The sequence below is a fragment of the Salvelinus sp. IW2-2015 genome, linkage group LG1 (assembly GCF_002910315.2).
Source record: "Salvelinus sp. IW2-2015 linkage group LG1, ASM291031v2, whole genome shotgun sequence".
In the NCBI taxonomy this organism is placed as follows: domain Eukaryota; kingdom Metazoa; phylum Chordata; class Actinopteri; order Salmoniformes; family Salmonidae; genus Salvelinus; species Salvelinus sp. IW2-2015.
Window position 1 is genome coordinate 35,250,966 of NC_036838.1, and position 25,413 is coordinate 35,276,378.

The following is a 25,413-nucleotide window of genomic DNA, read 5'->3' on the forward strand; positions in this document are numbered from 1 at the left end:
CGCATCTTCTCATTCATAGACAAATCAAACTTTTGTGGACATATACAGAACATGGATATCATCTCTACAGTTATTCCCTCAATCAGGCATTTTACTCCATGCCGATACAGCATATATCTTCCGTATCGAATTCTGTTGCATGCACTCACATTCATATGGTAACTGAAGAGATATGTTTTCACCAAAAGTAGGTGAGTGAAAATGAAAAGCTTTATACAAGTAAACTCAGCAAAAAAAGAAACGTCCTCTCACTGTCAACTGCATTTATTTTCAGCAAACTTAACATGTGTAAATATTTGTATGAACATAACAAGATTCAACAACTGAGACATAAACTGAACAAGTTCCACAGACATGTGACTAACAGAAATGGAATAATGTGACCCTGAACAAAGGGGGGGTCAAAATTAACAGTCAGTATCTGTTGTGGCCACCAGCTGCATTAAGTACTGCAGTGCATCTCCTCCTCATGGACTGCACCAGATTTACCAGTTCTTGCTGTGAGATGTTACCCCACTCTTCCACCAAGGCACCTGCAAGTTCCCAGACATGTCTGGAGGGGATGGTCCTAGCCCTCACCCTCCGATCCAACAGGTCCCAGACGTGCTCAATGGGATTGAGATCTGGGCTCTTCGCTGGCCATGGCAGAACACTGACATTCCTGTCTTGCAGGAAATCACACACAGAACTAGCAAAATGGCTGGTGGCATTGTCATGCTGGAGGGTCACGTCAGGATGAGCCTGCAGGAAGGGTACCACATGAGGGAGGAGGATGTCTTTCCTTAAACGCACAGCATTGAGATTGCCTGCAATGACAACAAGCTCAGTCCGATGATGCTGTGACACACCGCCCCAGACCATGACGGACTTTTACAAATTTTACAAATGGATTTTTTTATTTTTTACAAAATACATTTTTACAAATTTTCTTTGAAAGACAGGGTCCTGAAAAAAGTGAATTTTTTTGCTGAGTTTATGTTCAGAGTCGGAAATACAGAGCGAAATAAAAATAATAATGTCCAGAACGAAGACACAGGTAGGTACTGTATTGCATTAGTAAAGGTACAGTATTCACACTTTATATCCAGTAAAAGTAATGTGAACAGTCCTCCCATAACCAAAATTACAGTGGGCAAATAGTACACAATTAATGTACATTGAAAATCTAGCCACAGTATTTGTCTGTTCAAAGTAAATATTCTAGAATAATAGATTTACAGTAATAGTCATTACAGTAGTGAGCACATACATTTTCATTTGTACTGGTCCCTCGTGGGAATCAAACCCACAACCCTGGCATTGCAAGTTCCATGTTCTACCAACTGAGCACAGGTTACGAGTAAAACTGCCAACAGCCAAATACAATAGACCAGCTATTCACCCAGGGGTACGCGCAATGCCATCAGGCGTAGCCAAATAAAAATGTGATTCACATTTTCAAACAGTGCATTTAGATTTTCCAATGGGGCTATACATTTGGGTGATGTTTTTATTCTTGCCTGAGTAACCTCATTTCACTGCAAATTTTTTTTATTAAACCATCTAGTGTTCAGCGAAATAACAAGCAAAAGCCATGATAGGGAGACATAGTGGAGTGGTAATGCGCATGCAAGCAGGTGCTCCTGAAGCCACTTGGGTACACTGCAGCATCCACTGAGAGGCTCTTGCTGCCAAGGAAATGCCTGACAGCTTGAAAGATATTTTGGACACTACAGTGAAAATGTTTAACTTTGTTAAAGCAAGGCCCCTGAACTCTCGCAAATTTTCTTCTTTATGCAATGATATGGTCAGCGACCATGTAACGCTTTTACAACATACAGAAGTGCACTGGTTATCAAGGGGCAAAGTATTGACACGTTTTCTTTAAATGAGAGACGAGCATAAAGTTTTCTTTACTGACAATAATTGTCACTTGTGTGACCGCTTGCATGATGACGAGTTTCTCACACGACTGGCCTATCTGGGTGATGTTTTTCCTCGCCTGAATGATTTGAATATAGGATTACAGGGACTCTCCGCAACTATATTCAATGTGCGAGACTAAATTGAGGCTATGATTAAGAAGCTGGAGGTCTTCTCTGTCTGTATTAACAAGGACAACACACAGGTCTTTCCATCATTGTATGATTTTTTTGTGTGCCAATTAACTCAAGCTTACGGACAATGTCAAATGTGATATAGCGAAGCACCTGAGTGAGCTGGGTGCGCAATTACGCAGGTACTTTCCAGAAACGGACGACACAAAGAACTGGATTCGTTATCCCTTTCATGCCCTGCCTCCAGTCCACTTACCGATATCTGAACAAGAGAGCCTCATTGAAATTGCAACAAGCGGTTCTGTGAAAACTGAATTTAATCAGAAGCCACTGCCAGATTGTTGGATTGGGCTGCGCTCAGAGTTTCCTGCCTTGGAAAATTGCGCTGTTAAGACGCTGATGCCCTTTGTAACCATGTACCTATGTGAGAGTGGATTCTCGGCCCTCACTAGCATGATAACTAAATACAGGCACAGACTGTGTGTGGAAAATGGTTTAAGACTGAGACTCTCTCCAATACAACCCAACATTGCATAGATATGTGCATCCTTTCAAGCACACCCTTCTCATTAACCTGTGGTGAGTTATTCACAATTTTTGATGAACAAATAAAGTTTATATGTACAGTAAGATGGCTAAATAAAAAGCAAAATTATTGATTATTATAATTATATTATTATTTGTGCCCTGGTCCTATAAGAGCTCTTTGTCACTTCCCACGGGCCGGGCTGTGACAAAAACACACTCAATCTTATGTTTAATAAATGTATTGTATAGTGTGTGTGTGGCAGGCTTACAATGATGGCAAAAAAACAACATTTGAGAGTGTGCTGACCCTGGTGCTAGAGGGGGTACGCAGCTGGAGGTTAAATGTTTGAAGGGGTACGGGACAATTAAAAGTTTGGGAACCACTGCAATAGACCATGAAAGACTGTACACTCAAAGCCTGTTAGGATACTATAAAGGACAAGGCACAGAGTATATATATGATATTATAGGGAACTTTGGTTGGAAATTGCACACAGTGACAGAGGTGTCTATTAATAACAGAAACCTTAATTACTTGAATAATACCATCTCCTAAAATGCATAGGTGCCTCCTCTCTCCTTGTCTCCAGTTAAAACTTGAGCTCCAGCAGGTAGCGGATGCGACACTGGTTCTCCTTGTAGACTAGGTACTTGCTGTTGCGGAAGTAGCTGTCCTTGTACTGGGGCTGCTTGGTGGGTTTACCCTGAGGCACAGCCACCTGCTTACCATCCAGAGTCAGGAAGATGTCCTTGGACGGGTCTGAAACAATACAATGGTATTGACTACACAACCATACTGATGCCTTCTTCTGGATATCGTCTGACCATCTACCAGATGTTTAGAAATACAGTGACCACTTCATTAAAGTATACACGACTGTTCAAAAGTTTGGGGTCACTTAGAAATGTCCTTGTTTTTGAAAAAAAAAAAAAAAGTCCATTAAAATAACATCAAATTGATCAGAAATACAGTGTAGACATTGTTCAGGTTGTAAATGACTACTGTAGCTGGAAACGGCTGATTTTTTATGGAATATCTACATAGGTGTACAGAGGGCCCATTATCAGCAACCATCACTCCTGTGTTCCAATGGCACGTTGTGTTAGCTGATCCAAGTTTATCATTTTAAAAGGCTAATTGATCATTAGAAAACCCTTTTGCAATTATGTTAGCACAGCTGAAAACTGTTGTTGTTATTAAAGAAGCAATAAAACTGGCCTTCTTTAGACTAGTTGAGTATTTGGAGCATCAGCATTTGTGGGTCGATTATAGGCTCAAAATGGCTAGAAACAAAGACCTTTCTTCTGAAACTTGTCAGTCTATTCTTGCTGAGAAATGAAGGCTATGCCATGCGAGAAATTGCAAAGAAACTGAAGATTTCGTACAATGCTGTGTACTACTCCCTTCACAGAAAAGCACAAACTGGCTAGAATAGAAAGAAAGAGAATAGAAAGAGTGGGAGGCCCCAGTGCACAACTGAGCAAGAGGACAAGTACATTAGAGTGTCTAGTTTGAGAAACAGACGCCTCACAAGTCCTCAACTGGCAGCTTCATTAAATAGTACCCGCAAAACATCGGTCTCAACGTCAACAGTGAAGTGCGACTCCGGGATGCTGGCCTTCTAGGCAGAGTTCCACTGTCCAGTGTCTGTGTTCTTTTGCCCATCTAATCTTTTCTTTTTATTGGCCAGTCTGAGATATGGCTTTTTCTTTGCAACTCTGCCTAGAAGGCCAGCATCCCGGAGTCACTTCTTCATTGTTGATATTGAGACTGGTGTTTTGCGGGTACTATTTAATGAGCTGCCAGTTGAGACTTGTGAGGCGTCTGTTTCTCAAACTAGACACTCTAATGTACTTGTCCTCTTGCTCAGTTGTGCACCGGGGCCTCCCACTCTTTCTATTCTGGTTAGAGCCAGTTTGTGCTGTTCTGTGAAGGGAGTAATACACAGCATTGTACGAGATCTTCAGTTTCTTTGCAATTTCTCGCATGGAATAGCCTTCATTTCTCAGAACAAGAATAGACTGACGAGTTTCAGAAGAAAGGTCTTTGTTTCTAGCCATTTTGAGCCTATAATCGAACCCACAAATGCTGATGCTCCAGATACTCAACTAGTCTAAAGAAGGCCAGTTTTATTGCTTCTTTAATCAGAACAACAGTTTTCAGCTGTGCTAACATAATTGCAAAAGGGTTTTCTAATGATCAATTAGCCTTTTAAAATGATAAACTTGGATCAGCTAACACAACGTGCCATTGGAACACAGGAGTGATGGTTGCTGATAATGGGCCTCCTTACACCTATGCAGATATTCCATTAAAAATCAGCCGTTTCCAGCTACAATAGTCATTTACCAAATTAACAATGTCTACACTGTATTTCTGATCAATTTGATGTTATTTTAAATKGACAAAAAAATGATTTTCTTTCAAAAACAAGGACATTTCTAAGTGACCCCAAACTTTTGAATGGTGTATATAGAGACAGACTGGCCATGGCTGAGACAATAACAGTGAATGGATTTTGTCACCAGGGTAAGGGAGTGAGTTGGCCTTACACCAGAAGTGAGCTGTGAGTGGTGGTGCTGTACCTGGTTCCAGCTGTCCTCTAGCCACCACGCTGTCGTAGCCATCAGGAGCCTTCCTCAGGGAGCTGTCATCCTTCGTGATGGTGTGCTCCTTCCCTAGCACCACCTCATTCAGAAACATCACCACGATGCCTTCAGATGTATGCACTACACAGGGACAGGACACAGAGACATGGCTTTTAGGGAGGTTCTTTTAACCGCCTAGAGTCGATGTCCGTGCCCCTGCAGAAATCAAATTAGCATAATAAGCTAGAAATATGTTTTTTTGCTTGGGCTGCGTCTCAATCCCCAACATCCGCCGTTGTTGGTCATCCCCACCTGCGGTGAAAGGTGGCAGAGCTACTGCGGTGTTTGTCAGACCAGGAGACATCCCAAAAATCGGTCTTCTCACGAAAATGTCTGTAGCATCTCAACGGTTTGGCCGACAACAAAAGCTATTATGAACCCTCTATGGTAAGATAAGGCTCTCAACCTCCACAAGCATCCAGGAACTCGTCTGAAGTCTCTACCGCCAATTTGCTAATTAAGTCTGTTGCGTCTGAACAGTTTGGGCAACAAACTAATATGACCCCTCTCATGAACACATACAGTACCAGTCAAAAGTTTGGACACACCCACTCATTCCAGAGTTTTTATTTATTTTTACTATTTTCTACATTGTAGAATAATAGTGAAGTCATCAAAACTATGAAACAACACATATGGAGTCATGTAGTAAACAAAAAAGTRTTGAGTGGCCCAGCCAGAGCCCGAACATCTCTGGAGAGACCTGAAAATAGCTGTGCAGCAACGCTTCCCATCCAACCTGACAGAGCTTGATAGGATCTGCAGAGAAGAATGGGAGAAACTCTCCAAATAAAGTTGTGCCAAGCTTGTAGCGTCATACCCAAGAAGCTGTAATAGCTGCAAAAGGTGCTTCGACAAGTACTGAGTAAAGGGTCTGAATACGTATGTAAATGTATTATTTAAGTTTTTCACTTAACAAAATGTGAAGAAAGTCAAGGGGTCTGAATAGTTTCCAAATGCACTATAACGCAGGGGTAGAACCTCACCGTAATTAGCAGAGTTGCTGATCTCCGAAGCAAAGTAGGGGGCTGCGTAGGCAGGGGCATCTGACTGGGGCATGAAGTGACTATATAGGCCACCGTTCAAGATGACCGCAACCATTGCCACGTTGGTGCCGTGCCACAGCAGACGCCGGTTCTCCAGGTTGTCATTCTCCCTGAACCGCTCCGCCTGCCGAAAACAATGCCCACACACAGATATGCAGATAGGAGAACAGAATCCTTGACCTAACGCACACAAACATATTCACTATAATAGAGGAACCTGTTTGTACATTTAAGCCCAAAAAATAAGAGATTCTCAACTTCATTACAACAATCAAGCTCACCACAAATAAGTAATGAATCAATACAAATTAATTCTGTATTACATGCTAACATTATTTTGATGAAGTAGTTGTGTCATGTGTTACCCACCTCAGTCTCACTCTCTACCTCCCAGATATCTATAATCTTTGGCTGGCTGTGGCTATCTGCAGTGGCCTTCAGGTATTTCTCAATTACCTTTAAATTAGACAAGAACGAAAATACAATCGATGCTCAACAATTACTTTCGACTACAAAGAAGAATATTGTRTATCATTTTGTCTCAGTAAACAGTCGCCTATATTGCATTTATGTTACAAAATATGACCAAATCAAATCAAATTTTATTAGTCACATGCGCCAAATACAACAGTGAAATGCTTACTCACAAGCCCCCAAACAACAATGCAGTTTAAAAAATATGAATAAGAAATAAAAGTAACTAGTAGTTAAACAGCAGCAGTAAAATAACAATAGCGAGACTATATACAAGGGGTACCGGTACAGAGTCAATGTGCGGGGGCACCGGTTAGTCAAGGTAACTGAGGTAATATGTACATGTAGGTAGAGTTATTAAAGTGACTATGCATAGATAATAATAGAGGAGCAGTGGCGTAAAAGGGGGGGGGGGGGGGGCAATGCAAATGGTCTGGGTAGGCATTTGATTAGATGTTCAGGACTATTATGGCTTGGGGGTAGATGCTGTTTAGCAGCCACTTGGACCTAGACTTGGCGCTCCGGTACCGCTTGCCATGCGGTAGCAAAGAGAACAGGCTATGACTAGGGTGGTTGGAGTCTTTGACAATTTTTAGGGCCTTCCTCTGACACCGCCTGGTATAGATGTCCTAGACGGCAGGAAGCTTGGCCCCAGTGATGTACTGGGCCATACGCACTACCCTCTGTTGTGCCTTGAAGTCGGAGGCTGAGCAGTTGTCATACCAGGTAGTGATGCAACCAGTCAGGATGCTCTCGATGGTGCAGTTGTAGAACCTCTTAGTCCTGTATTGCCGCTTTGTCTGTTTGATGGTACGTCGGAAGGCATAGCGGGATTTCTTATAAGCTTCCGGGTTAGAGTCCTGCTCCTTGAAAGCGGCAGCTCTAGCCTTTAACTCAGTGCAGATGTTGCCCGTTGTTGGAATCGACTAAACTTTGAACATTGAGATATTAAATAAATGATAGACAAAGCCTTGAATAGAAAAAGTTTGTAAAAAGCCAGAAGGCTTTGGAATGTGTTTGATGGAGGAGAGGAGAGCGATGTGTTGATATAGGGAAGACAGATGGATATCTGTGGATCAGGAGGTGAGGGGTGAGGTCAGTTCCCCTTAAAACTTATTCGGAGTAGGGGGCATTTTCACTTTTGGATAAATAGCATGCCCAAATTCAACTGCCTGCTACTCATCCCCAGAATATAAGATATGCATATTATTATTGGATAGAACACACTCTGACCTTTCTAAAACTGTTTGAATCATGTCTGTGAGTATAACAGAACTTATGTAGCAGGCAAAACCCCGAGGACAATCCATTCAGAAATAATTTTTTGGGAGATCACTGTCTTTTCAATGAGGTTTCATTGGGACACCAGATTTCTAAGGGACTTGTTTGAAGTTCCTACCGCTTCCACTGGATGTCACCAGTCTTTGGAAATTGGTTGAGGTTTTTCCTTTGTGTAATGAAGAAGTACGGCCATCTTAAATGAGGGTCACTTGAAGTAAATTGTTTGAGAGAGGGACATTACCAGAAAGGTTGCGTCAGTTTGATTTCTTTTTGTATTGAACACAGATCATCCCGTCTTCAATTTGATTGATTATTAACGTTTAAAAATACCTAACGTTGTATTACAAAAGTAGTTTGAAATGTTTTGGTAAAGTTTACATGTAACTTTTGATGTATTTTGTAGTGACGTTGCACAAGTTGGAAGCTGTGTTTTTCTGGATGAAACGCGCCAAATAAATTGACATTTTGGATATATATCGACGGAATTAATCGAACAAAAGGACCATTTGTGATGTTTATGGGACATATTGGAGTGCCAACAAAAGAAGTTAGTCAAAGGTAAGGCATGAATTATATTTTTATTTCTGCGTTTTGTGTCGTGCCTGCAGTGTTGAAATATGCTACTCTCTTTGTTTACTGTTGTGCTATCATCAGATAATAGCATCTTATGCTTTTGCCGAAAAGCCTTTTTGAAATCTGACATGTTGGCTGGATTCACAACGAGTGTAGCTTTAATTTGGTATCTTACATGTGTGATTTAATGAAAGTTTGATTTTTATATAATTTTATTTGAATATGGCGCTCTGTATTTTCCCTGGCTATTGGGCAGGTGGGACGATTGCGTCCCACCTACCCCAGAGAGGTTAAGGGAGTAATCAGGGTTGCTATCTGATTACCTTCTTTCCTGTGGAGCCATAAACTGTAAAGAGGAGGAGTGTCTTAAGTAGGATGCATATAAACTGTGATGTCTGAAATGTTTAGCGGTCTGATTTCAGCTGTACAGAACCTTTGGGAAAGATTAAACCTGGTTAAAGCTTCTCTAGTGTCCGTGAGTTACTTACTCTGAAAAATAAGAACCTAACACCGTAATCCATGGCTTCTGGTTGGGGTATGTACTTACGGTCACTGTGGGGACGACGTCTTCGATGCACTTATTGATGAAGCCAATGACTGATGTTGTGTACTCCTCAATGCCATAGGAAGAATCCCGGAACATATTAGAGTCTGTGCTAGCAAAACAGTCCTGTAGCTTAGCATCTGCTTCATCTGACCACTTTTTTATTGATCGAGTCACTTAAATTTTTACTTGTAAGCAGGAATCAGGCTAATAGAATTATGGTCAGATTTGCCAAATGGAGGGCGAGGGAGAGCTCTGTATGCGTCTCTGTRCGTGGAGTAAAGGTGGTCTACAGTTTTTTTCCCTCTGGTTGCACATTTAACATTTTATGCGGATAGAAATTTGGTAAAACAGATTTAAGTTTCCCTGCATTAATGTCCCCTGCCATTAGGAGTGCCGCCTCTGGATGAGCGGTTTCCTGTTTGCTTATGGCGGAATACAGCTCATTGAGTGCGGTCTCAGTGCCAGCATCGGTCTGTGGTGGTATGTAGACAGCTACAAAAAAATATAGATGAAAACTCTCTAGATAGATAGTGTGGTCTACAGCTTATCATAAGATACTCCACCTCAAGCGTGCAAAACCTCGAGACTTCCTTAGATATCGTGTTGTTTACATGTTTGAATAGTCCGCCACCCCTTGTCTTACCAGACGTTCTTACCTGCCGATACAGCGTTTAACCAGCCAGCTGTATGTTGATAATGTCGTCGTTCAGCCACGACTCCGTGAAGCGTAAGATATTACAGTTTTTAATGTCCCGTTGGTAGTTTAATCTTCCTCGTAGGTCATCGATTTTATTTTCCAATGATTGCACGTTAGCTAGTAGAACGGAAGGCAGGGGGGGTTTATTCGATCGCCTACAAATTCTCAGAAGGAAGCCCGACCTCTGTCCTCTTTTTCGCTGTTGTCTCTTCAAGCAAATGGTGGGATTTGGGCCTGTTCCTGGGAAAGCAGTATGTCGTTCGCGTAGGGCTCGTCGGACTCGTTAAAGGAAAAAAAGCTTCTGCCAGTTCGTAGTGAGTAATCGCTGTTCTGATGTCCAGAAGTTATTTTCGGTCATAAGAGACAGTAGCACCAACATTATTTACAACATAAGTAAAAAAACAAGTTACAAATAACGCAAAAAAACAAACATAAAACGGTTAGGAGCACGTAAAACGTCAGCCATCTTCTCCGGCGCCGTCTTACAATCAGTATCACTAAAGATTTGTATGACTATGATTTTTACATCTACAACAATACAGCCGTGTTTGTATAAAATTAAACTTCCATTAGAGGCCACAGTACCTTGAATTCCTGTGTTTTTCTTTCTAGTAGACAGAGTTTGCAGTTGAGAGACAGATATTTCTGGTCCAGTGAATGAGGTACTTTCTCCACCTCCATCAGCTCCTGGGTCTTCTCAGTCTCAGCCTTCAGGTTCTGGGGTATCTCTATATCAGCCAGCACCTGCAGGGAGCAGCAGAAGGAGGGAGAGATGGGACCAGGCCTGGAAAAAACGACTCATGATTACGGCCAGGAGTTTTACCTATTACCAAAACTCTGGGTCTTTGTAGGCTATTAAAAAAAACTTTTGGCCCTAAATAGTACTGACCAATATCAATGTCATTCCACAAAGTACAAGTTGATTAAGTAGACCTCACCAGAAGCATCTCCTTCTTCTTCTCTATGATCTCAGAGCTGTCGATGACCGGGGGCCTATCGCGTTGAAAGTTGTGTGGGATGGTGGTGAAGAACTTGGAGGAGAGCTCCTCCAGTTTGGTCCTGCTGGTCTGGCTGGCGTTCATAGCTCCCTCAATCTCCTCCAGCACTTTAAAGCCCTTGTCGATCTGCAGCTTGCTCAGCTTCCCCAGGGGTATCTTCTTTATGTCTGGTGGTCCAACAACTAGGGAAGAGATGATGATTATACACATATTACCGCTCTGAGTTCACATGTTAGACACGTTTTATATAGCTCTATGTTGACTGCTAACCTCTACATTGGTCAATGTGGTTGTTGGGGAACTCGCAATACAGCTGAATAAGCTTCGGTCCAAATCAATCAATTGTACAGTCAGGCTCCATTTACATTATTGATCAGGCAGACTGGGTTTTATATGGATTAGACATTTATCTCCAGATCGCCAGGCTTTACCCTCTACTTAAATGACTCTAGTTAATGATTTAGGATACCTCTTTGATCACAGACTTCAGTTTAACAGCCAAGTACTGTATATAATTCCACTGAGAGTAGAATACAATACAACAAGCAGTCCAGTCAAACAGGTATGTTACTTAATAGAACATGGGTACATAGACAGATCCCACCCAGGCTTAATGACTGAGGAACAGAGGATTGTTTCAGTGCTGTAGCGGTAAAGGTGGTGTGTTGGACTAAGATTGACACCCACCCAGGGTCATGCACTCCATGGACTTTTGGAACATGTCGTTGCTAAAAATGAGATGGATGAGCTTCTGTGTGGGGTTATTCAGGGTGCAAGGCAGAATGTTTTGGGGCCCCTTGACAATCTTCCCATCAACATTGTCCACCTGCAAAAACCAGACGAGAGCATGCTATAGAGAGATAACAAATTGACACAGCAAAGCAATAATGAGTGAGAGTCAAAGTTGCAGTCTGACTACATATCTATCAGAGTCCTTAGCAGTACTTAGTCCCTAGCACACCACCGTTACYTTGACCTCTGCATCCTGTCCTCCATCCACCTCTATCAGGGTGTACTTCCCCGGGCGAGACACAAAGTTGTCTCGCTCCTTCCAGCTGTTCTCCGTCTTCTCTTTGAACATCTTCTCAAAGTCTTTGATGGCTTTGTCTGGGCTGACATAAGGGTCTGATAGTTTTGACTGGCCTGTTTCCCCCTGTAGGTGAGGAGAGAGGATTTCGTGCTTCAATCCTAGATGCTCAACAGATTAATAGTTTAGTATATTAACGTAATCAACAAAAAATTTGATTTACTACAGTTAACACAGGAATGTGTAGCAAACTACCATCTTGTCTTTGTCTGAAATTAAGCTTACCACTCTCCCCCATTTGGTCMAGCAGTAGTAACAGGCACCTTTATTCAACACTTGAATGACATAAAACTTATTCCTGTTTTTTTCAATGTTGGTCTGATTCAGCATACAGTCATAATCTTCATACACCTGTGGGGGAGGAACATGATTTAAGTCACGTTGGCGCATTACATTTTATTAGACAGTCTTATCAAGAGCAACTTACAGGAGCAATTAGGGTTAAGTGACGTACTCAAGTACACGTCGTAAGATTTTTCACCTTGACGGCTCGGGGATATGAACCAGCGGCCTTATGGTTACAGCCCGACACTCTTAACCACTAGGCTACCTGACTACGCGACTACCCATTCAACTACTGCACTGCACACTGCACAGCCTTATCCTACTGATGTGACTGCAAGGCTGATCAAACAAATCATTAAGTCAAATACCTATAGCTAGTGACAGTTTCTCAGAATCTGCTACATATGAATGAGTAACACACACAGCAGTACATTGGTCTTTTGAAACCGCTATAAGTGTATGCAGCATATACAGTCCAGGAGATATAAGTGACTTCACACACTCATTACAACGGAGCAAAGTGTTTTATTTGTATTTATTAGGGATCCCCATTAGCTGTTGCCAAGACAGCAGAAACTATTCCTGGGGTCCAAATGCATTAAGACACTTACATCACACATAAAACAAAAGATAAAACAATACATCATATAACATTATTACACCACTACATATCTACAATACAACATTTATAATACCACCATACAACAATATTATAATGTACGTAKGTGTAGAGTGCGTGTGCTAGCGTGTGTGTGTATRCATGTATCTGTACCTGCGTGTGTGTGTCTCTTCACAGAACCCGCTGTTCCATAAGGTGTATTTAAAAAAAAATCTGATTCTACTGCTTGCATCAGATACCTGATGTGGAATAGAGGTCCATGTAGTCATGGCTCTATGTAGTACTGTGCACTTCCCATAGTCTGTTCTGGACTTGTGAAGAGACCTCTGGTGGCATGTCTTGTGGGGTATGCATGGCTGTCCGAGCTATGTGCCAGCAGTTTAAACAGACCGCTTGGTGCATTCAGCTTGTCAACACTTCAAACAAGTAGTGATGAAGTCAATCTCTTGTCCACTTTGAGACATGAGATTTGTATTTGTAATTTTCCTGAGTCCCTCTTTGTGGCAGCTACCACAAGACTGAACAGTTGTACAGGTGCGACAAAAGTAAGGCCTGTAGGACCTGCCTTGTTGATAGTGTTGTTAAGAAGGCAGAGCAGGGGGGGGCGACAAAATGGCGCTGTAGAGAGAACACTGTGTTTCAGCGAGCTCCCGTGGCATTCGTAAATTTATATTTTTTCATTAATCTCCTAGCTTGAAAAAGTGTTAGAATTGGCTAAATAAGTTATCCTGCAATGAGTCTTGACGGTTATTTCTCAAAAATCTCYGACAACATGCCCAGCAGAGCTACTAAGAACTCGACCAAAACCACCATCCCTGTAGATGTGCAGGAGGAGCTAGCTTACGTTAGCGAAGCTAACACCGTTGCGGATCCAGGCACAATGGACCTGGTGATTCAAAAGATGACGGACAACATTACTAAAGTGATCGATGTTAAGATAAGAACGGTCTTGGAAGCAATAGCAGGCCATTCAGCTGAATTACAGAGGGTGGTCAAACGTGTCGATGAGGCGGAAGGAAGAATTGCTACAGTGGAAGCTTCGACTACATCTATGGACACTAAGATAAAAGCACTTGAGAAACAGGTGCGCGAAATGGCGGAGCACATTGACGACTTGGATAATCGAGGACGCAGATGCAATATTCGTGTTGTGGGACTCCCGGAAAATTCTGAAGGGACACGTTCAGTAMATTTTTTTGAGGAATGGATCCCTGACTACTTACAAATGGACACTAAGGCTGGTCGTGTGAAGCTGGACAGAGCCSATCGCTCTCAAGCACCGATACCCGGTCCCAACCAGCGCCCACGGCCAGTGGTTATAAAGTTCCACAACTTCACCGACAAGCAGCGCGTCATGGATGCGGCTAGAAACATCGGCTCTGACGGTAGTCATCGTAAAGGTCCAAAGGTCTCATTCTTCAATGATTACTCCACAGCGGTTGTACGAAGACGCAAAGGGTTTGATGAGGCGAAGGCTCGACTCAGGAGAATGAAGATGGACTACGCACTGTTGTACCCGGCCACATTGAAGATTATGGTCAACGGATCGCCTAARAAACTCTCCACACCTGAAGAGGCGGCTGCGTTTATTGACTCTCTCGGGTAAAAAACTTTAAGCTGCGCCGCCGCAGCATTGGATAACTTTATTATCTTATTTGAACCTGATCATGAAACAGTGGTGTGAGTTCTCACATGCTCCGGTTGAGTAATATTCATATTTTTATTATTTTTCTTGCTAAAGTAACTGCCACTATAGCTCAGGCTGAGATATGGGTGAATCTATATTGGTGCCCAGGCTTGGTTTTAGGTGGAAGAGCCTCAATCTTCATATATTGATTTTCATTTTCATATGTATAAAGGACGAGGCTATTGAGTGGCAATGCAGACTTAAGAGTCTACATTGGAAAGTTGAAATCCCCTGCATGTTAGCTAGTGGGAAAACCCCCTTTTGGATCTTTACATGTTTAATTTTTGGGTTTAGTATAGTTAGAGTTCAGGGTTCATATCGTTTGTTTATGCTCGGTGAGATAGAAGAGAGTTCAACACATGGAAAAAGGTACCACCCAATTTYTACAGTGGGATTCAGTCTGAATATGAAACGGTCAAAGTGCAATGGCAGGTAATACACTGCGTGTATGTACATGGAACATTAGAGGGAGCCATAATCCCATTAAAAGGAAGAAGGTACTGTCTTTTTCGAAAAAATTAAATATTGATATTGCCCTGTTGCAAGAAACTAATTTGGATGATAAGGAGCATCTGAAATTACAACAAGGGGGGTTTGGTCAAGTGTTTTTCTCATCACTTACATCCAGAAGTAAAGGTGTAGCAATTCTTGTGAAAAAGAACTTACCACTTAAGGTCTTGAATTGTGTGAAAGATAAATTTGGTCGCTTTGTTATAATTAATGGTACTTTACAAGGGCAGAACATCTCCATAATGAATATTTACTTCCCCCCTGCCCACCCCCCTGATTTCCTCACTAAGGTATTTCTAGACTTTTCAGAATTAAACTCAGACACTGCAGTGGTTGGAGGAGATTTTAATTGTTTGTTGAACCCCCTTATTGATAAGTTTCCCAGCGGTATAGCTTCACTCTCTCCTCGAGCTAAGTCACTTAAAGCTATTTGTGATGATCTGGGGTATGCTGATGTTTGGAGAACTTTTCACCCCTCCAACAGAGAGTTAACTTTTTTCTCTGCACCTCATGGATGTCAGACTAGAATAGATTACTTTTTTGTGCCCAGGACGTCTTTGCAGTCCGTTTTATCCGCTAGGATAGGAAGCATAGTCATATCTGATCATGCGGAGGTGATCCTGGACATAAAACTCAACGGAGCATTCAATCTGTCAAGACATTGGAGGTTGAATACAACCATCCTTAAAGACCATACATTCACATCATATTTTATTACAGAGTTTAAAGCATTTTTCTCTATTAACTCTCAATCAACAGATAATCCCTCGCTCCTTTGGGAAACCTGTAAAGCGTACGCCAGGGGTCTGATTATGTCATACACTGCCACTAAGAGGCGGAAAAAGCGTGAAAAGCAAAAAAGGTTAGAGGGTGAATTAGGAACTAAAGAGAAGAACTATATTAAAACTCCCACTCCTGCCCTACTAAAGGAAATATCAGTTCTTAGATCAACGTTGGACTCTCTCCTAACACAGGACGCTGAAAAGAAAATGGGATTTGTCAGGCRAAAGCTAWATGAACATGGCGATAAGCCAGGAAAGTACTTGGCGTACCTAGCTAAAAAGAGAGCTGACTCACAGTCAATTGCTACTATTACTGATTCTGATGGCAATCATTTATATGAAAATAAATTGATAAATGACTAATTTAAGAAATTTTATGCAAATCTTTATGCCTCAGAACTGCCAAATGACGCACCCAAATTAATGGAGAATTTATTTTCTAAGATTGAGCTCCCTACTATCCGAAGAACAGAGGTCTCTCCTTAATGTCCCTATTACCGAGGAAGAGATAATGTTCGCAATTAAGAATCTGCAAAACGGTAAGGCCCCAGGACCAGACGGGTTTTGTAGTGAGTTCTATAAAGAGTTCCATGGCCTGATCCTTGAGCCATTRCGTGATATGTTTAACCACTCATTTTCAAATGACCAGCTCCCTCAAACGCTGAGGGAAGCCAACATATCACTTATTCTCAAAAAGRGAWAATGTCCAGAGTCTTGTTCCTCGTACAGACCAATTTCCCTTCTGAATGTGRATAGAAAATTACTTTCTAAAATTCTAGCCACAAGATTAGAGGACTCACTGCCACTAATTGTGAAAGGAGACCAAACTGGCTTCATTAAGGGCCGTAAGTCGTGCAACAATGTCAGGCGGCTTCTTAATGTAATTCAAGCCTACCAACAAAGTGCTAGGGATGGTCTTGTGCTCTCCCTAGATGCTGAGAAAGCATTTGATCGTGTGGAGTGGTCTTACCTACTTCCTTTTGCTCTAAATAAATTTGGTCTAGGGGAGAACTTTATAAAATGGGTGAAAGTTTTATATGATGATCCTCAGCTGCTGTCCTTACTAATGGGCTAAGGTCAAATAGCTTCTCTAATTACAGAGGTACCAGACAGGCTGTCCTTTGTCCCCCCTCCTATTTGCACTCGTTATGGAACCACTGGCCGAGGCCATCAGGGTAACGCCTACTATACAGGGGCTGCTCATTGGTGATGTTCACCATAAAATAAGCTTGTATGCTGATGATGTCCTGATATTCATCTCTAATCCCGAGACCTCAACTACATCTCTATTAATATTATTGAATTATTCAGCGAATTCTCAGGCTACAAGATTAACTTAACTAAATCAGAGGCTATGCCACTTGGTAACCTTCACTCTGTACCTAATACTTCTCCCCCCTTCCCTTTTAATGGTCTCCTCAAGCTTTACGTATCTGGGTATATTTGTAACTCCTAAATTCCAGCATGTACAAAGCCAATTTTGTTCCCTTGTTTGATACAATAGACAGGATCTGGAGCGCTGGAACTCTCTCCCGATTTCTTGGTTGGGTAGATATCCCTCTTGAATGAACATTTTACCTAGACTACTTTACCCAATCCAAGTGATCCAGTATTACTCTCCAATAAGGTAATAAAGGATGTAAATGGATGGCTAAGTTCCTTTATATGGAGTAACGCAAGCCAAGGCTTAAGATGGCAATATTGCAGCTGCCAAGTTCTACGGGGGGCTTGGATCTGCCCAATATCAGGTTCTATCAGTGGTGTGCCCACCTATGTTATATTTCTGATTGGATCACAAACGATACTCCTCTATTTGGCTAGACATTGAGACTTCTCTTTCAAAATACCCCTTACAGGATCTTTTATTTTTCAGAAGTTTCAAGTCTGTAGAAGATCACTGCAATAATCCTATTACACTTAACACACTCAAGTTTGGAGGTCAGTTCAGCGCTTCTGGGAAGGTCCAAACTAACCTCTGCTCTTACCCCAATTCTTAACAACCCAGATTTGGTCCAGGATTGCTGGATGCTGGTTTTAACTTTTGGCTTAATAAGGGCATACGCAGACTAAATGACTTATTTGCTGATAAGATTCTATTGTCATTTGAGCAGATGGTGGAGAAATATCGACTCCCAAGCAGGACTTTTTCCGCTTCCTACAAGTAAGACATTATATTGTGAAGAGCACCAACTTAATTGGTAACCCTGATAGTTCTGTCATTGAGAGAATGCTTTTTTTCCACAAAGGAAAATGTCTTGTAGGTCTGTTTTATGATGCTTTAAGGTCCTTTCCTGCTGTCAACACACAGAGGGTGAAACAAATGTGGGAGAAAGAATTGTCTGTTACTATTGACGAAGAGATGTGGAGGACATTTGGAGATATGCAAAAACAATATCTATATGTAATCGTACTAGAGCAATCCAATTAAGAATAATACACAGATTGCATATATCCCCAAATCGCAGACATGCCTTTAGCCCCTCTTCCTCTTCTCCTCAGTGTCTTAAATGCAAAACTGATACAGGCACCCTAACACATTGTTTATGGTCATGTACCAAAATACAAAGATACTGGTCTGGTGTTCTGCAAGAAATTGAAAAGATCCTAGGGGTTGATCTAGAATTGGACCAGTTTCTTTACTGTTGGGTCTCCCTAGTAGGCATGTTACTTCTGTGGTAAGAGGAGGCTTTACAACATCCTTACCTTTGCAGCAAGGAAAAACATATTTTTACGGTGGATTAGTGATAAGGTTCCTTCTATTAAAGATTGGCATAAGATACTTTTTGAATGGGTGCCTCTGAAATATCTGACATGTACATTGCATTCTAAACAGATCAGTTCTACAAAGTATGGGAACCCTATCTAAATTACCTAGAACTGAGGTATCAGCTATTATGCTGCAAGGATTCTCTGAGAATGGTGGTGATCTATGTATTCAGAATTACACTGTATGTTCCATGTGTGGAACCTAACTTCTTAGTTTGAACTGAGCTTTTTTGTTTAATTTCTGTTTGTAAGTTTGTTTAAAATGTATGTATTGAGAGACGCAATGATGGGGATAGGGTGAGAGAAGCGGGGAGAGGAAAATGGTGTGCGTGTGTGTATATGTATTATTACAGTGGGGAGAACAGTATTTGATACACTGCCGATTTTGCAGGTTTTCCTACTTACAAAGCATGTAGAGGTCTGTAATTTTTATCATAGGTACACTTCAACTTGAGAGACGGAATCTAAAACAAAAACCAGAAAATCACATTGTATGATTTTTAAATAATTAATTTGCATTTTATTGCATGACATAAGTATTTGATCACCTACCAACCAGTAAGAATTCCGGCTCTCACAGACCTGTTTTTTTTCTTTAAGAAGCCCTCCTGTTCTCCACTTTACCTGTATTAACTGCACCTGTTTGAACTCGTTACCTGTATAAAAGACACCTGTCCACACACTCAATCAAACAGATTCCAACCTCTCCACAATGGCCAAGACCAGAGAGCTGTGTAGGACATCAGGGATAAAATTGTAGACCTGCACAAGGCTGGATGGGCTACAGGACAATAGGCAAGCAGCTTGGTGAGAAGGAAACAACTGTTGCACAATTATTAGAAAATGGAAGAAGTTCAAGATGACGGTCAATCACCCCTCGGTCTGGGGCTCCATGCAAGATTTCACCTCGTGGGGCATAATGATCATGAGGAAGGTGAGGGATCAGCCCAGAACTACACGGCAGGACCTGGTCAATGACCTGAAGAGAGCTGGGACCACAGTCTCAAAGAAAACCATTAGTAACACACTACGCCGTCATGGATTAAAATCCTGCAGCGCACGCAAGGTCCCCCTGCTTAAGCCAGTGCATGTCCAGGCCTGTCTGAAGTTTGCCAATGACCATCTGGATGATCCAGAGGAGGAATGGGAGAAGGTCATGTGGTCTGATGAGACAAAAATAGAGCTTTTTGGTCTAACTCCACTCGCCATGTTTGGAGGAAGAAGAAGTATGAGTACAACCCCAAGAACACCATCCCAACCGTGAAGCATGGAGGTGGAAACATCATTCTTTGGGGATGCTTTTCTGCAAAGGGGACAGGACGACTGCACCGTATTGAGGGGAGGTGGATGGGGCCATGTATCGCGAGATCTTGGCCAACAACTCCTTCCCTCAGTAAGAGCATTGAAGATGGGTCGTGGCTGGGTCTTCCAGCATGAACAAGACACGAAGCACACAGCCATGGCAACTAAGGAGTGGCTCCGTAAGAAGCATCTCAGTGGCCTAGCCAGTCTCCAGACCTGAACCCAATAGAAAATCTTTGGAGGGAGCTGAAAGTCGTATTGCCCAGGACAGCCCCGAAACCTGAAGGATCTGGAGAAGATCTGTAGGGAGGAGTGGGCCAAAATCCCTGCTGCAGTGTGTGCAAACCTAGTCAAGAACTACAGGAAACGTATGATCTCTGTAATTGCAAACAAAGGTTTCTGTACCAAATATTAAGTTCTGCTTTTCTGATGTATCAAATACTTATGTCATGCAATAAAATGCAAATTAATTATTTAAAATCATACAATGTGATTTTCTGGATTTTTGTTTTAGATTCCGTCTCTCACAGTTGAAGTGTACTATGATAAAAATTACAGACCTCTACATGCTTTGTAAGTGGAAAACCTGCAAAATCGGCAGTGTATCAAATACTTGTTTCTCCCACTGTTATATATATATATATATATAATATATTATAATATTATGCGCAGGTATGCGTAAGCGAGTGCTGTTTTTTGTTTGTTTTTTGCTTTGTCTCTGTTGTTGTATCTCTTAATATGGGTGAAAATTGTGAAATTACAATAAAAATACTGTTTAAAAAAAAAAGAAAGAAGGCAGAGCAGCAATTTATTATGGACAGACTTCTCCCCATCTTAGCTACTGTTGTATCAACATGTTTTGACCATGACAGTTTACAATCCATGGTTACTCCAAGCGGTGTAGTCACCTCAACTTGCTCTATTTCCACATTATTCATTACAAGATTTAGATTAGGTTTAGGGGTAGTGAATGATTTGTYCAAAATACAGTGCTTTTAGTTTTGAAATATTTAGGACAAATTTATTCCATGCCACCCATTCTGAAACTAACTGCTGCTCTTTGTTAAGTGTTGCGATCATTCCAGTTGCTGTAGTAGCTGACGTGTATAGTGTTGAGTCATCCGCATACATAGACACACTGGCTTTACTCAAAGCCAATGGCATGTCTTTAGCAAAGATTGAAAAAAGTAAGGGGCCTAGACAGCTGCCCTGGGGAATTCCTGATTCTACTTGGATAATGCTGGAGAGGTTTCCATTAAAGAACACCCTCTGTGTTCTGTTAGACAGGTAACTCTTTAACCACAATATAGCAGGAGGTGTAAAGCCACATACATTTTTCCAGCAGCAGACTATGATTGTTAATGTCAAAAGCCGCACTGAAGTCTAACAAAACAGCCCACACAATCTTTTTATCATAAATTTCTCTCAGTCAATCATCAGTCATTTGTGTAAGTGCTGTGCTTGTTGAATGTCCTTCCCCATGAGAGTGCTGAAAGTCTGTTATCAATTTATTTACTGTAAAAATGTATTGTATCTGGTCAAACACCATTTTTCCCAAAAGTTTACTAAGGGTTAGTAACAGGCTGATTGGTCGGTTATTTGAGCCAGTAAAGGGGGCTTAATATTCTTAGATAGCAGAATGACTTTAGCTTCCCTCTGGGCTTGAGGGCACACACTTTCTAGTAGGCTTAGATTGAAGATATGGCAAGTAGGAGTGGCAATATCATCTACTATTATCCTCAAAAGTGTTCCATCCAAGTTGTCAGACCCCGGTGGCTTGTCATTGTTGATAGACAACAATACTTTTTTCACCTCTTCCACAGTCAATTTACGAAATTCAAAATAACAATGCTGGTTTTTCATAAGTCAATTATACTTGGATGTGTAGTGTTGGCATTTGTTGCTGGCATGTAATGGCTAAGTTTGATAGAGTTTTCTAAAAAACTCTAAAAATAATTAAAGTAGTTAGCCATATCAGTGGGTTTTGTTATGATTCAATGAATAAAGGAGCTGAGTTTGCATTTTTGCCCAAAATGTAATTTAAGGTGCTCCAAAGCTTTTTATTATCATTCTTTATATAATTTATCTTTGTTTCATAGAATAGTTTCTTCTTTTTATTCAGTTTAGTCACATGTTTTCTCAATTTGCAGTAAGTTCGCCAATCGGTTGTGCAGCCACACTTATTTGCAATTGTTTTGCCTCAACATCTCAACCATACACATTGTTCAGTTCCTCATCAATCCATGGGGATTGAACAGTTTTTACAGTCATGTTCTTAATGGGTGCATGCTTATTAGTAACTGGAATAAGCAATTTCATAAATGTGTCAAGAGCAGCATCTGGTTACACACCACAGACCAGCAAATATTGTTACATCGTTAGCATAGGAATCATAACAAAACTTATTGTATGACCTCATGCACTATATTAGGCCCAGCCTTTTTACTTGAACTCTGTGAAGCATTTATTTGAGCTGCAATTTCTGAGGCTGGTAACTCCGATGAACTTATCCTCAACAGCAGAGGTAACTCTGGGTCTTCCATTCCTGTGGCAGTCCACATTAGAGCCAGTTTCATCATTGGATGAAATTGGATTTTGCGACTGCACTTGAAGAAACTTTCAAAGTTCTTGACATTTTCCGTATTGACTGACCTTCATGTCTTAAAGAAATGATGGACTGTCGTTTCTCTTTGCTTATTTGAGCTGTTCTTGCCATATTATGGACTTGGTGTTTAACCAAATCGGGCTATCTTCTGTATACCACCCCTATCTTGTTACAACACAACTGATTGGCTCAAACGCRTTAAAAAGGAAAGAAATTCCACAAATGAACTTTTAACAAGACACACCTGTTAATTTAAATGCATTCCAGGTGACTAGCTCATGAAGCTGGTTGAGAGAATGCCAAGAGTGTGCAACRCTGTCATCAAGGCAAAGGGTGGSTACTTTGAAAAATCTAAAACAAAAATATATTCTGATTTGYTTAACACTTTTTTGGTTAGTACATGATTCCATATGTRTTATTTCATAGTTTTGATGTCTTCACTATTATTCTACAATGTAGAAAATAGTAAAAAATAAAGAAAAACCCTTGAATGAGTAGACGTGTCCAAACTTTTGACTGGTACTTGTATGTGATATTTATTTTAAAAAATGTTTATTAGCAAAAATGTCTAAAAACCTGTTTTTGGTTCATCATTATTGTGTATTGTATGTAGATTGATAAGGGAAAAAAAGATTTCATCCATTTTAGAATAAGGTTGTAACGTAACAAAATGTGGAAAAAGTCAAGGGGTCTGAATACTTTCTGAATTCACTGTATGTGGATGAAAGCATCTTCTAAATGACTAAAATGTAAAATAATGGCTCCACAGGAGGACATTTGAGATGAAACAGTACCCAATACATTTGTCTGATAGGTGGTACAGGCAGCCCAAGAAATTGTCTACTTTGTGCCTTGATATGACATGATGTCCAACTCACCTCTCCTGAATGCTGTTCTGACAGCAAGCATTGCTCATCAGCCTTACTTTGATGTGGCTCTTGCTTCACCTTATTTCCACCTGCTTCAGTGACTTTGGTGGAAGAGGCAGCACTTCTCTTTGGTGCCATCCTTTCTCTGTATCTCAAATCACTGCAAAAAAATAGATACGACGTTATGAATCAACACACTAAAATGAAAGATGATGGATAATCCTCATGCACTTGAGTCAGCAGGTGCTTTTCACTTTATCCTTTTCACTTCATTGTCCAATGCCCACGGCAGTGATGTTTTGATGCAGCTAAGTGAGGGAATGGGTACTTCTAGTATCAGAGACGTAGCAGCAGCAGACCCAGTAGAAGCAGCAAAGAGGCGCTCAAAGTTGAAGGGCCACGCGTTAAGGGCAAAAGTAAATTCATCAGTTATTCTGCGCTCTGGCACAATCAAACGAGAGTGCTCTGAAATCAGAGTAGATATCCAGAGCGAATTATGAACGGACAATCTGACAACGCTCTGAATTTACGAACGCCAAGTACGCACTCTGGCACATTGGTGGTTAATTTCTTTACTATCAAATGAGGAGAGACAAACTTATCACACAAGTCAGAGTTATACTTAAACTACATCTTTAATCACTTATTAATAAGGGAGCAGGTCAATACAACGCACACATATAAAGTGAATCGATTGAGTGCTCTACGATAATGATGGCTGGGCATGGCTGGTCGACAATTCACGCTCAGATGATTTGTTGAGAGCCCCGAGACAAAAGTACAAAGGTATTTTATAGCCAACATACACCCCTTTCAACCTACATGACGAACAACAGATATATAGAATGGGTCACAAGGTTAAGATTTGTATGAAAGATACCTATAATACATAGCAGACAGTATCTGCTGTGTCAACAGTTTTCATTGTGTAGAGACCTGTGTCTGGCCCCATATAGAAAAGAAACATTAACTCATGCTCTGGAATGCTCTTTAGGTTTTATCACCCAAATGACATCGTACATCTCCTGTCAGTGTTATCTCCCAGAGGCCCATCCTCAGTAGAACACGCACACAATAGTTAACAGAATACTCTATTCCGTTGCATAAAACAACCATTTGATGCAATAAAAGTATTATAACATAATCTTGCAATTTTCCACCACACACTCCAGATTGAATTTACGAACACACCCACAGTAGAAGCAGCAGATACAGTAGAAGCAGCAGACACAGACAAGCCCTGGCATGCATGTATATTCCCTGACATGGCAACGGATGCACTGAGGTGGTTGAGAGTGCTAACTAACCTSCTAGCTAGCTAGAGCAGCTGTCCTGGCTGGATTTCCATTTACAACCCCTCAGTAATATTTTAGCCAGGTAGTTAAATTAGCTTGGTGCAAAGTCCAATAACTTGATTGTGTGGGTGTGTGTAGCTGAACCAGCTAAACACCATTGCTAGCGAGAAGTTCACACACRAATAGTTATGAGGCTATGGATGTAGCTWCARMTGWWWCAKYTGWAGCTATCTAAACAATTTGCCATCCTTCATCGACTTGCTACTTACCTTACAGAGCAGGTGATCGGCAGCTCGAGCTGTCACTGTCAGAAGTAGCATGAACACAAAATCTATCTTTGACAAACACACCTCTCACTGAGTGCCCCTTCCGCTTTTAAAGGAGCAGTTCACTATTTCACAACTGCATGTTGAATGGTTCCTCGCCCTGAAAGTAGTCTATGGGCCAGGAGAAACTCTAATCAATGGTTCAGTATTCTTTAAATCAGCCACTACAAACTCTCAACCCTAATTTCAGGCTTTTCCCAACCCCTTCAAATTCAAAAAATAAATGCATTCAGGTGAGAAGTTGTGGGTGGGTAAATGTAGTTTGCCTTGATCCTGACTAGTCTCCCAGTCCCAGCCGCTGAAAAACATCCCCACAGCATGATGCTGCCACCACCATACTTCACCGTAGGGATGGTGCCAGGTTTCCTCCAGACGTGACACCTGGCATTCAGGCCAAAGAGTTCAATCTTGGTTTCATCAGACCAGAGAATCTTGTTTCTCATGTTCTGAG

At 41.3% G+C, this 25,413-nt stretch overlaps 1 protein-coding gene across 2 annotated transcripts; it reads right to left on the reverse strand.

The window, feature by feature from the left end:
• Positions 1-257: 257 nt before the first annotated feature.
• LOC111966407 (protein mono-ADP-ribosyltransferase PARP3-like) lies at positions 258-25,003 on the reverse strand. 2 transcript variants are annotated; one of them, XM_023991021.2, is made up of 11 exons: positions 24,906-25,003; positions 23,351-23,501; positions 12,142-12,267; positions 11,806-11,982; positions 11,517-11,655; positions 10,770-11,011; positions 10,417-10,575; positions 6,629-6,715; positions 6,200-6,383; positions 5,151-5,294; positions 258-3,324 (listed from the first exon to the last, which is right to left on the reverse strand). In XM_023991021.2, exons 2-11 carry the CDS (start codon positions 23,477-23,479, stop codon positions 3,155-3,157), a joined length of 1,557 nt encoding a protein of 518 aa, XP_023846789.1. In that variant the 5' UTR covers positions 23,480-23,501; positions 24,906-25,003; the 3' UTR covers positions 258-3,154. The 2 variants fall into 2 exon arrangements, with proteins under 2 accessions (XP_023846789.1, XP_023846780.1); XM_023991012.2 differs by having other exon boundaries at positions 11,800-11,982.
• Between the last annotated feature and the right edge of the window lie 410 nt (positions 25,004-25,413).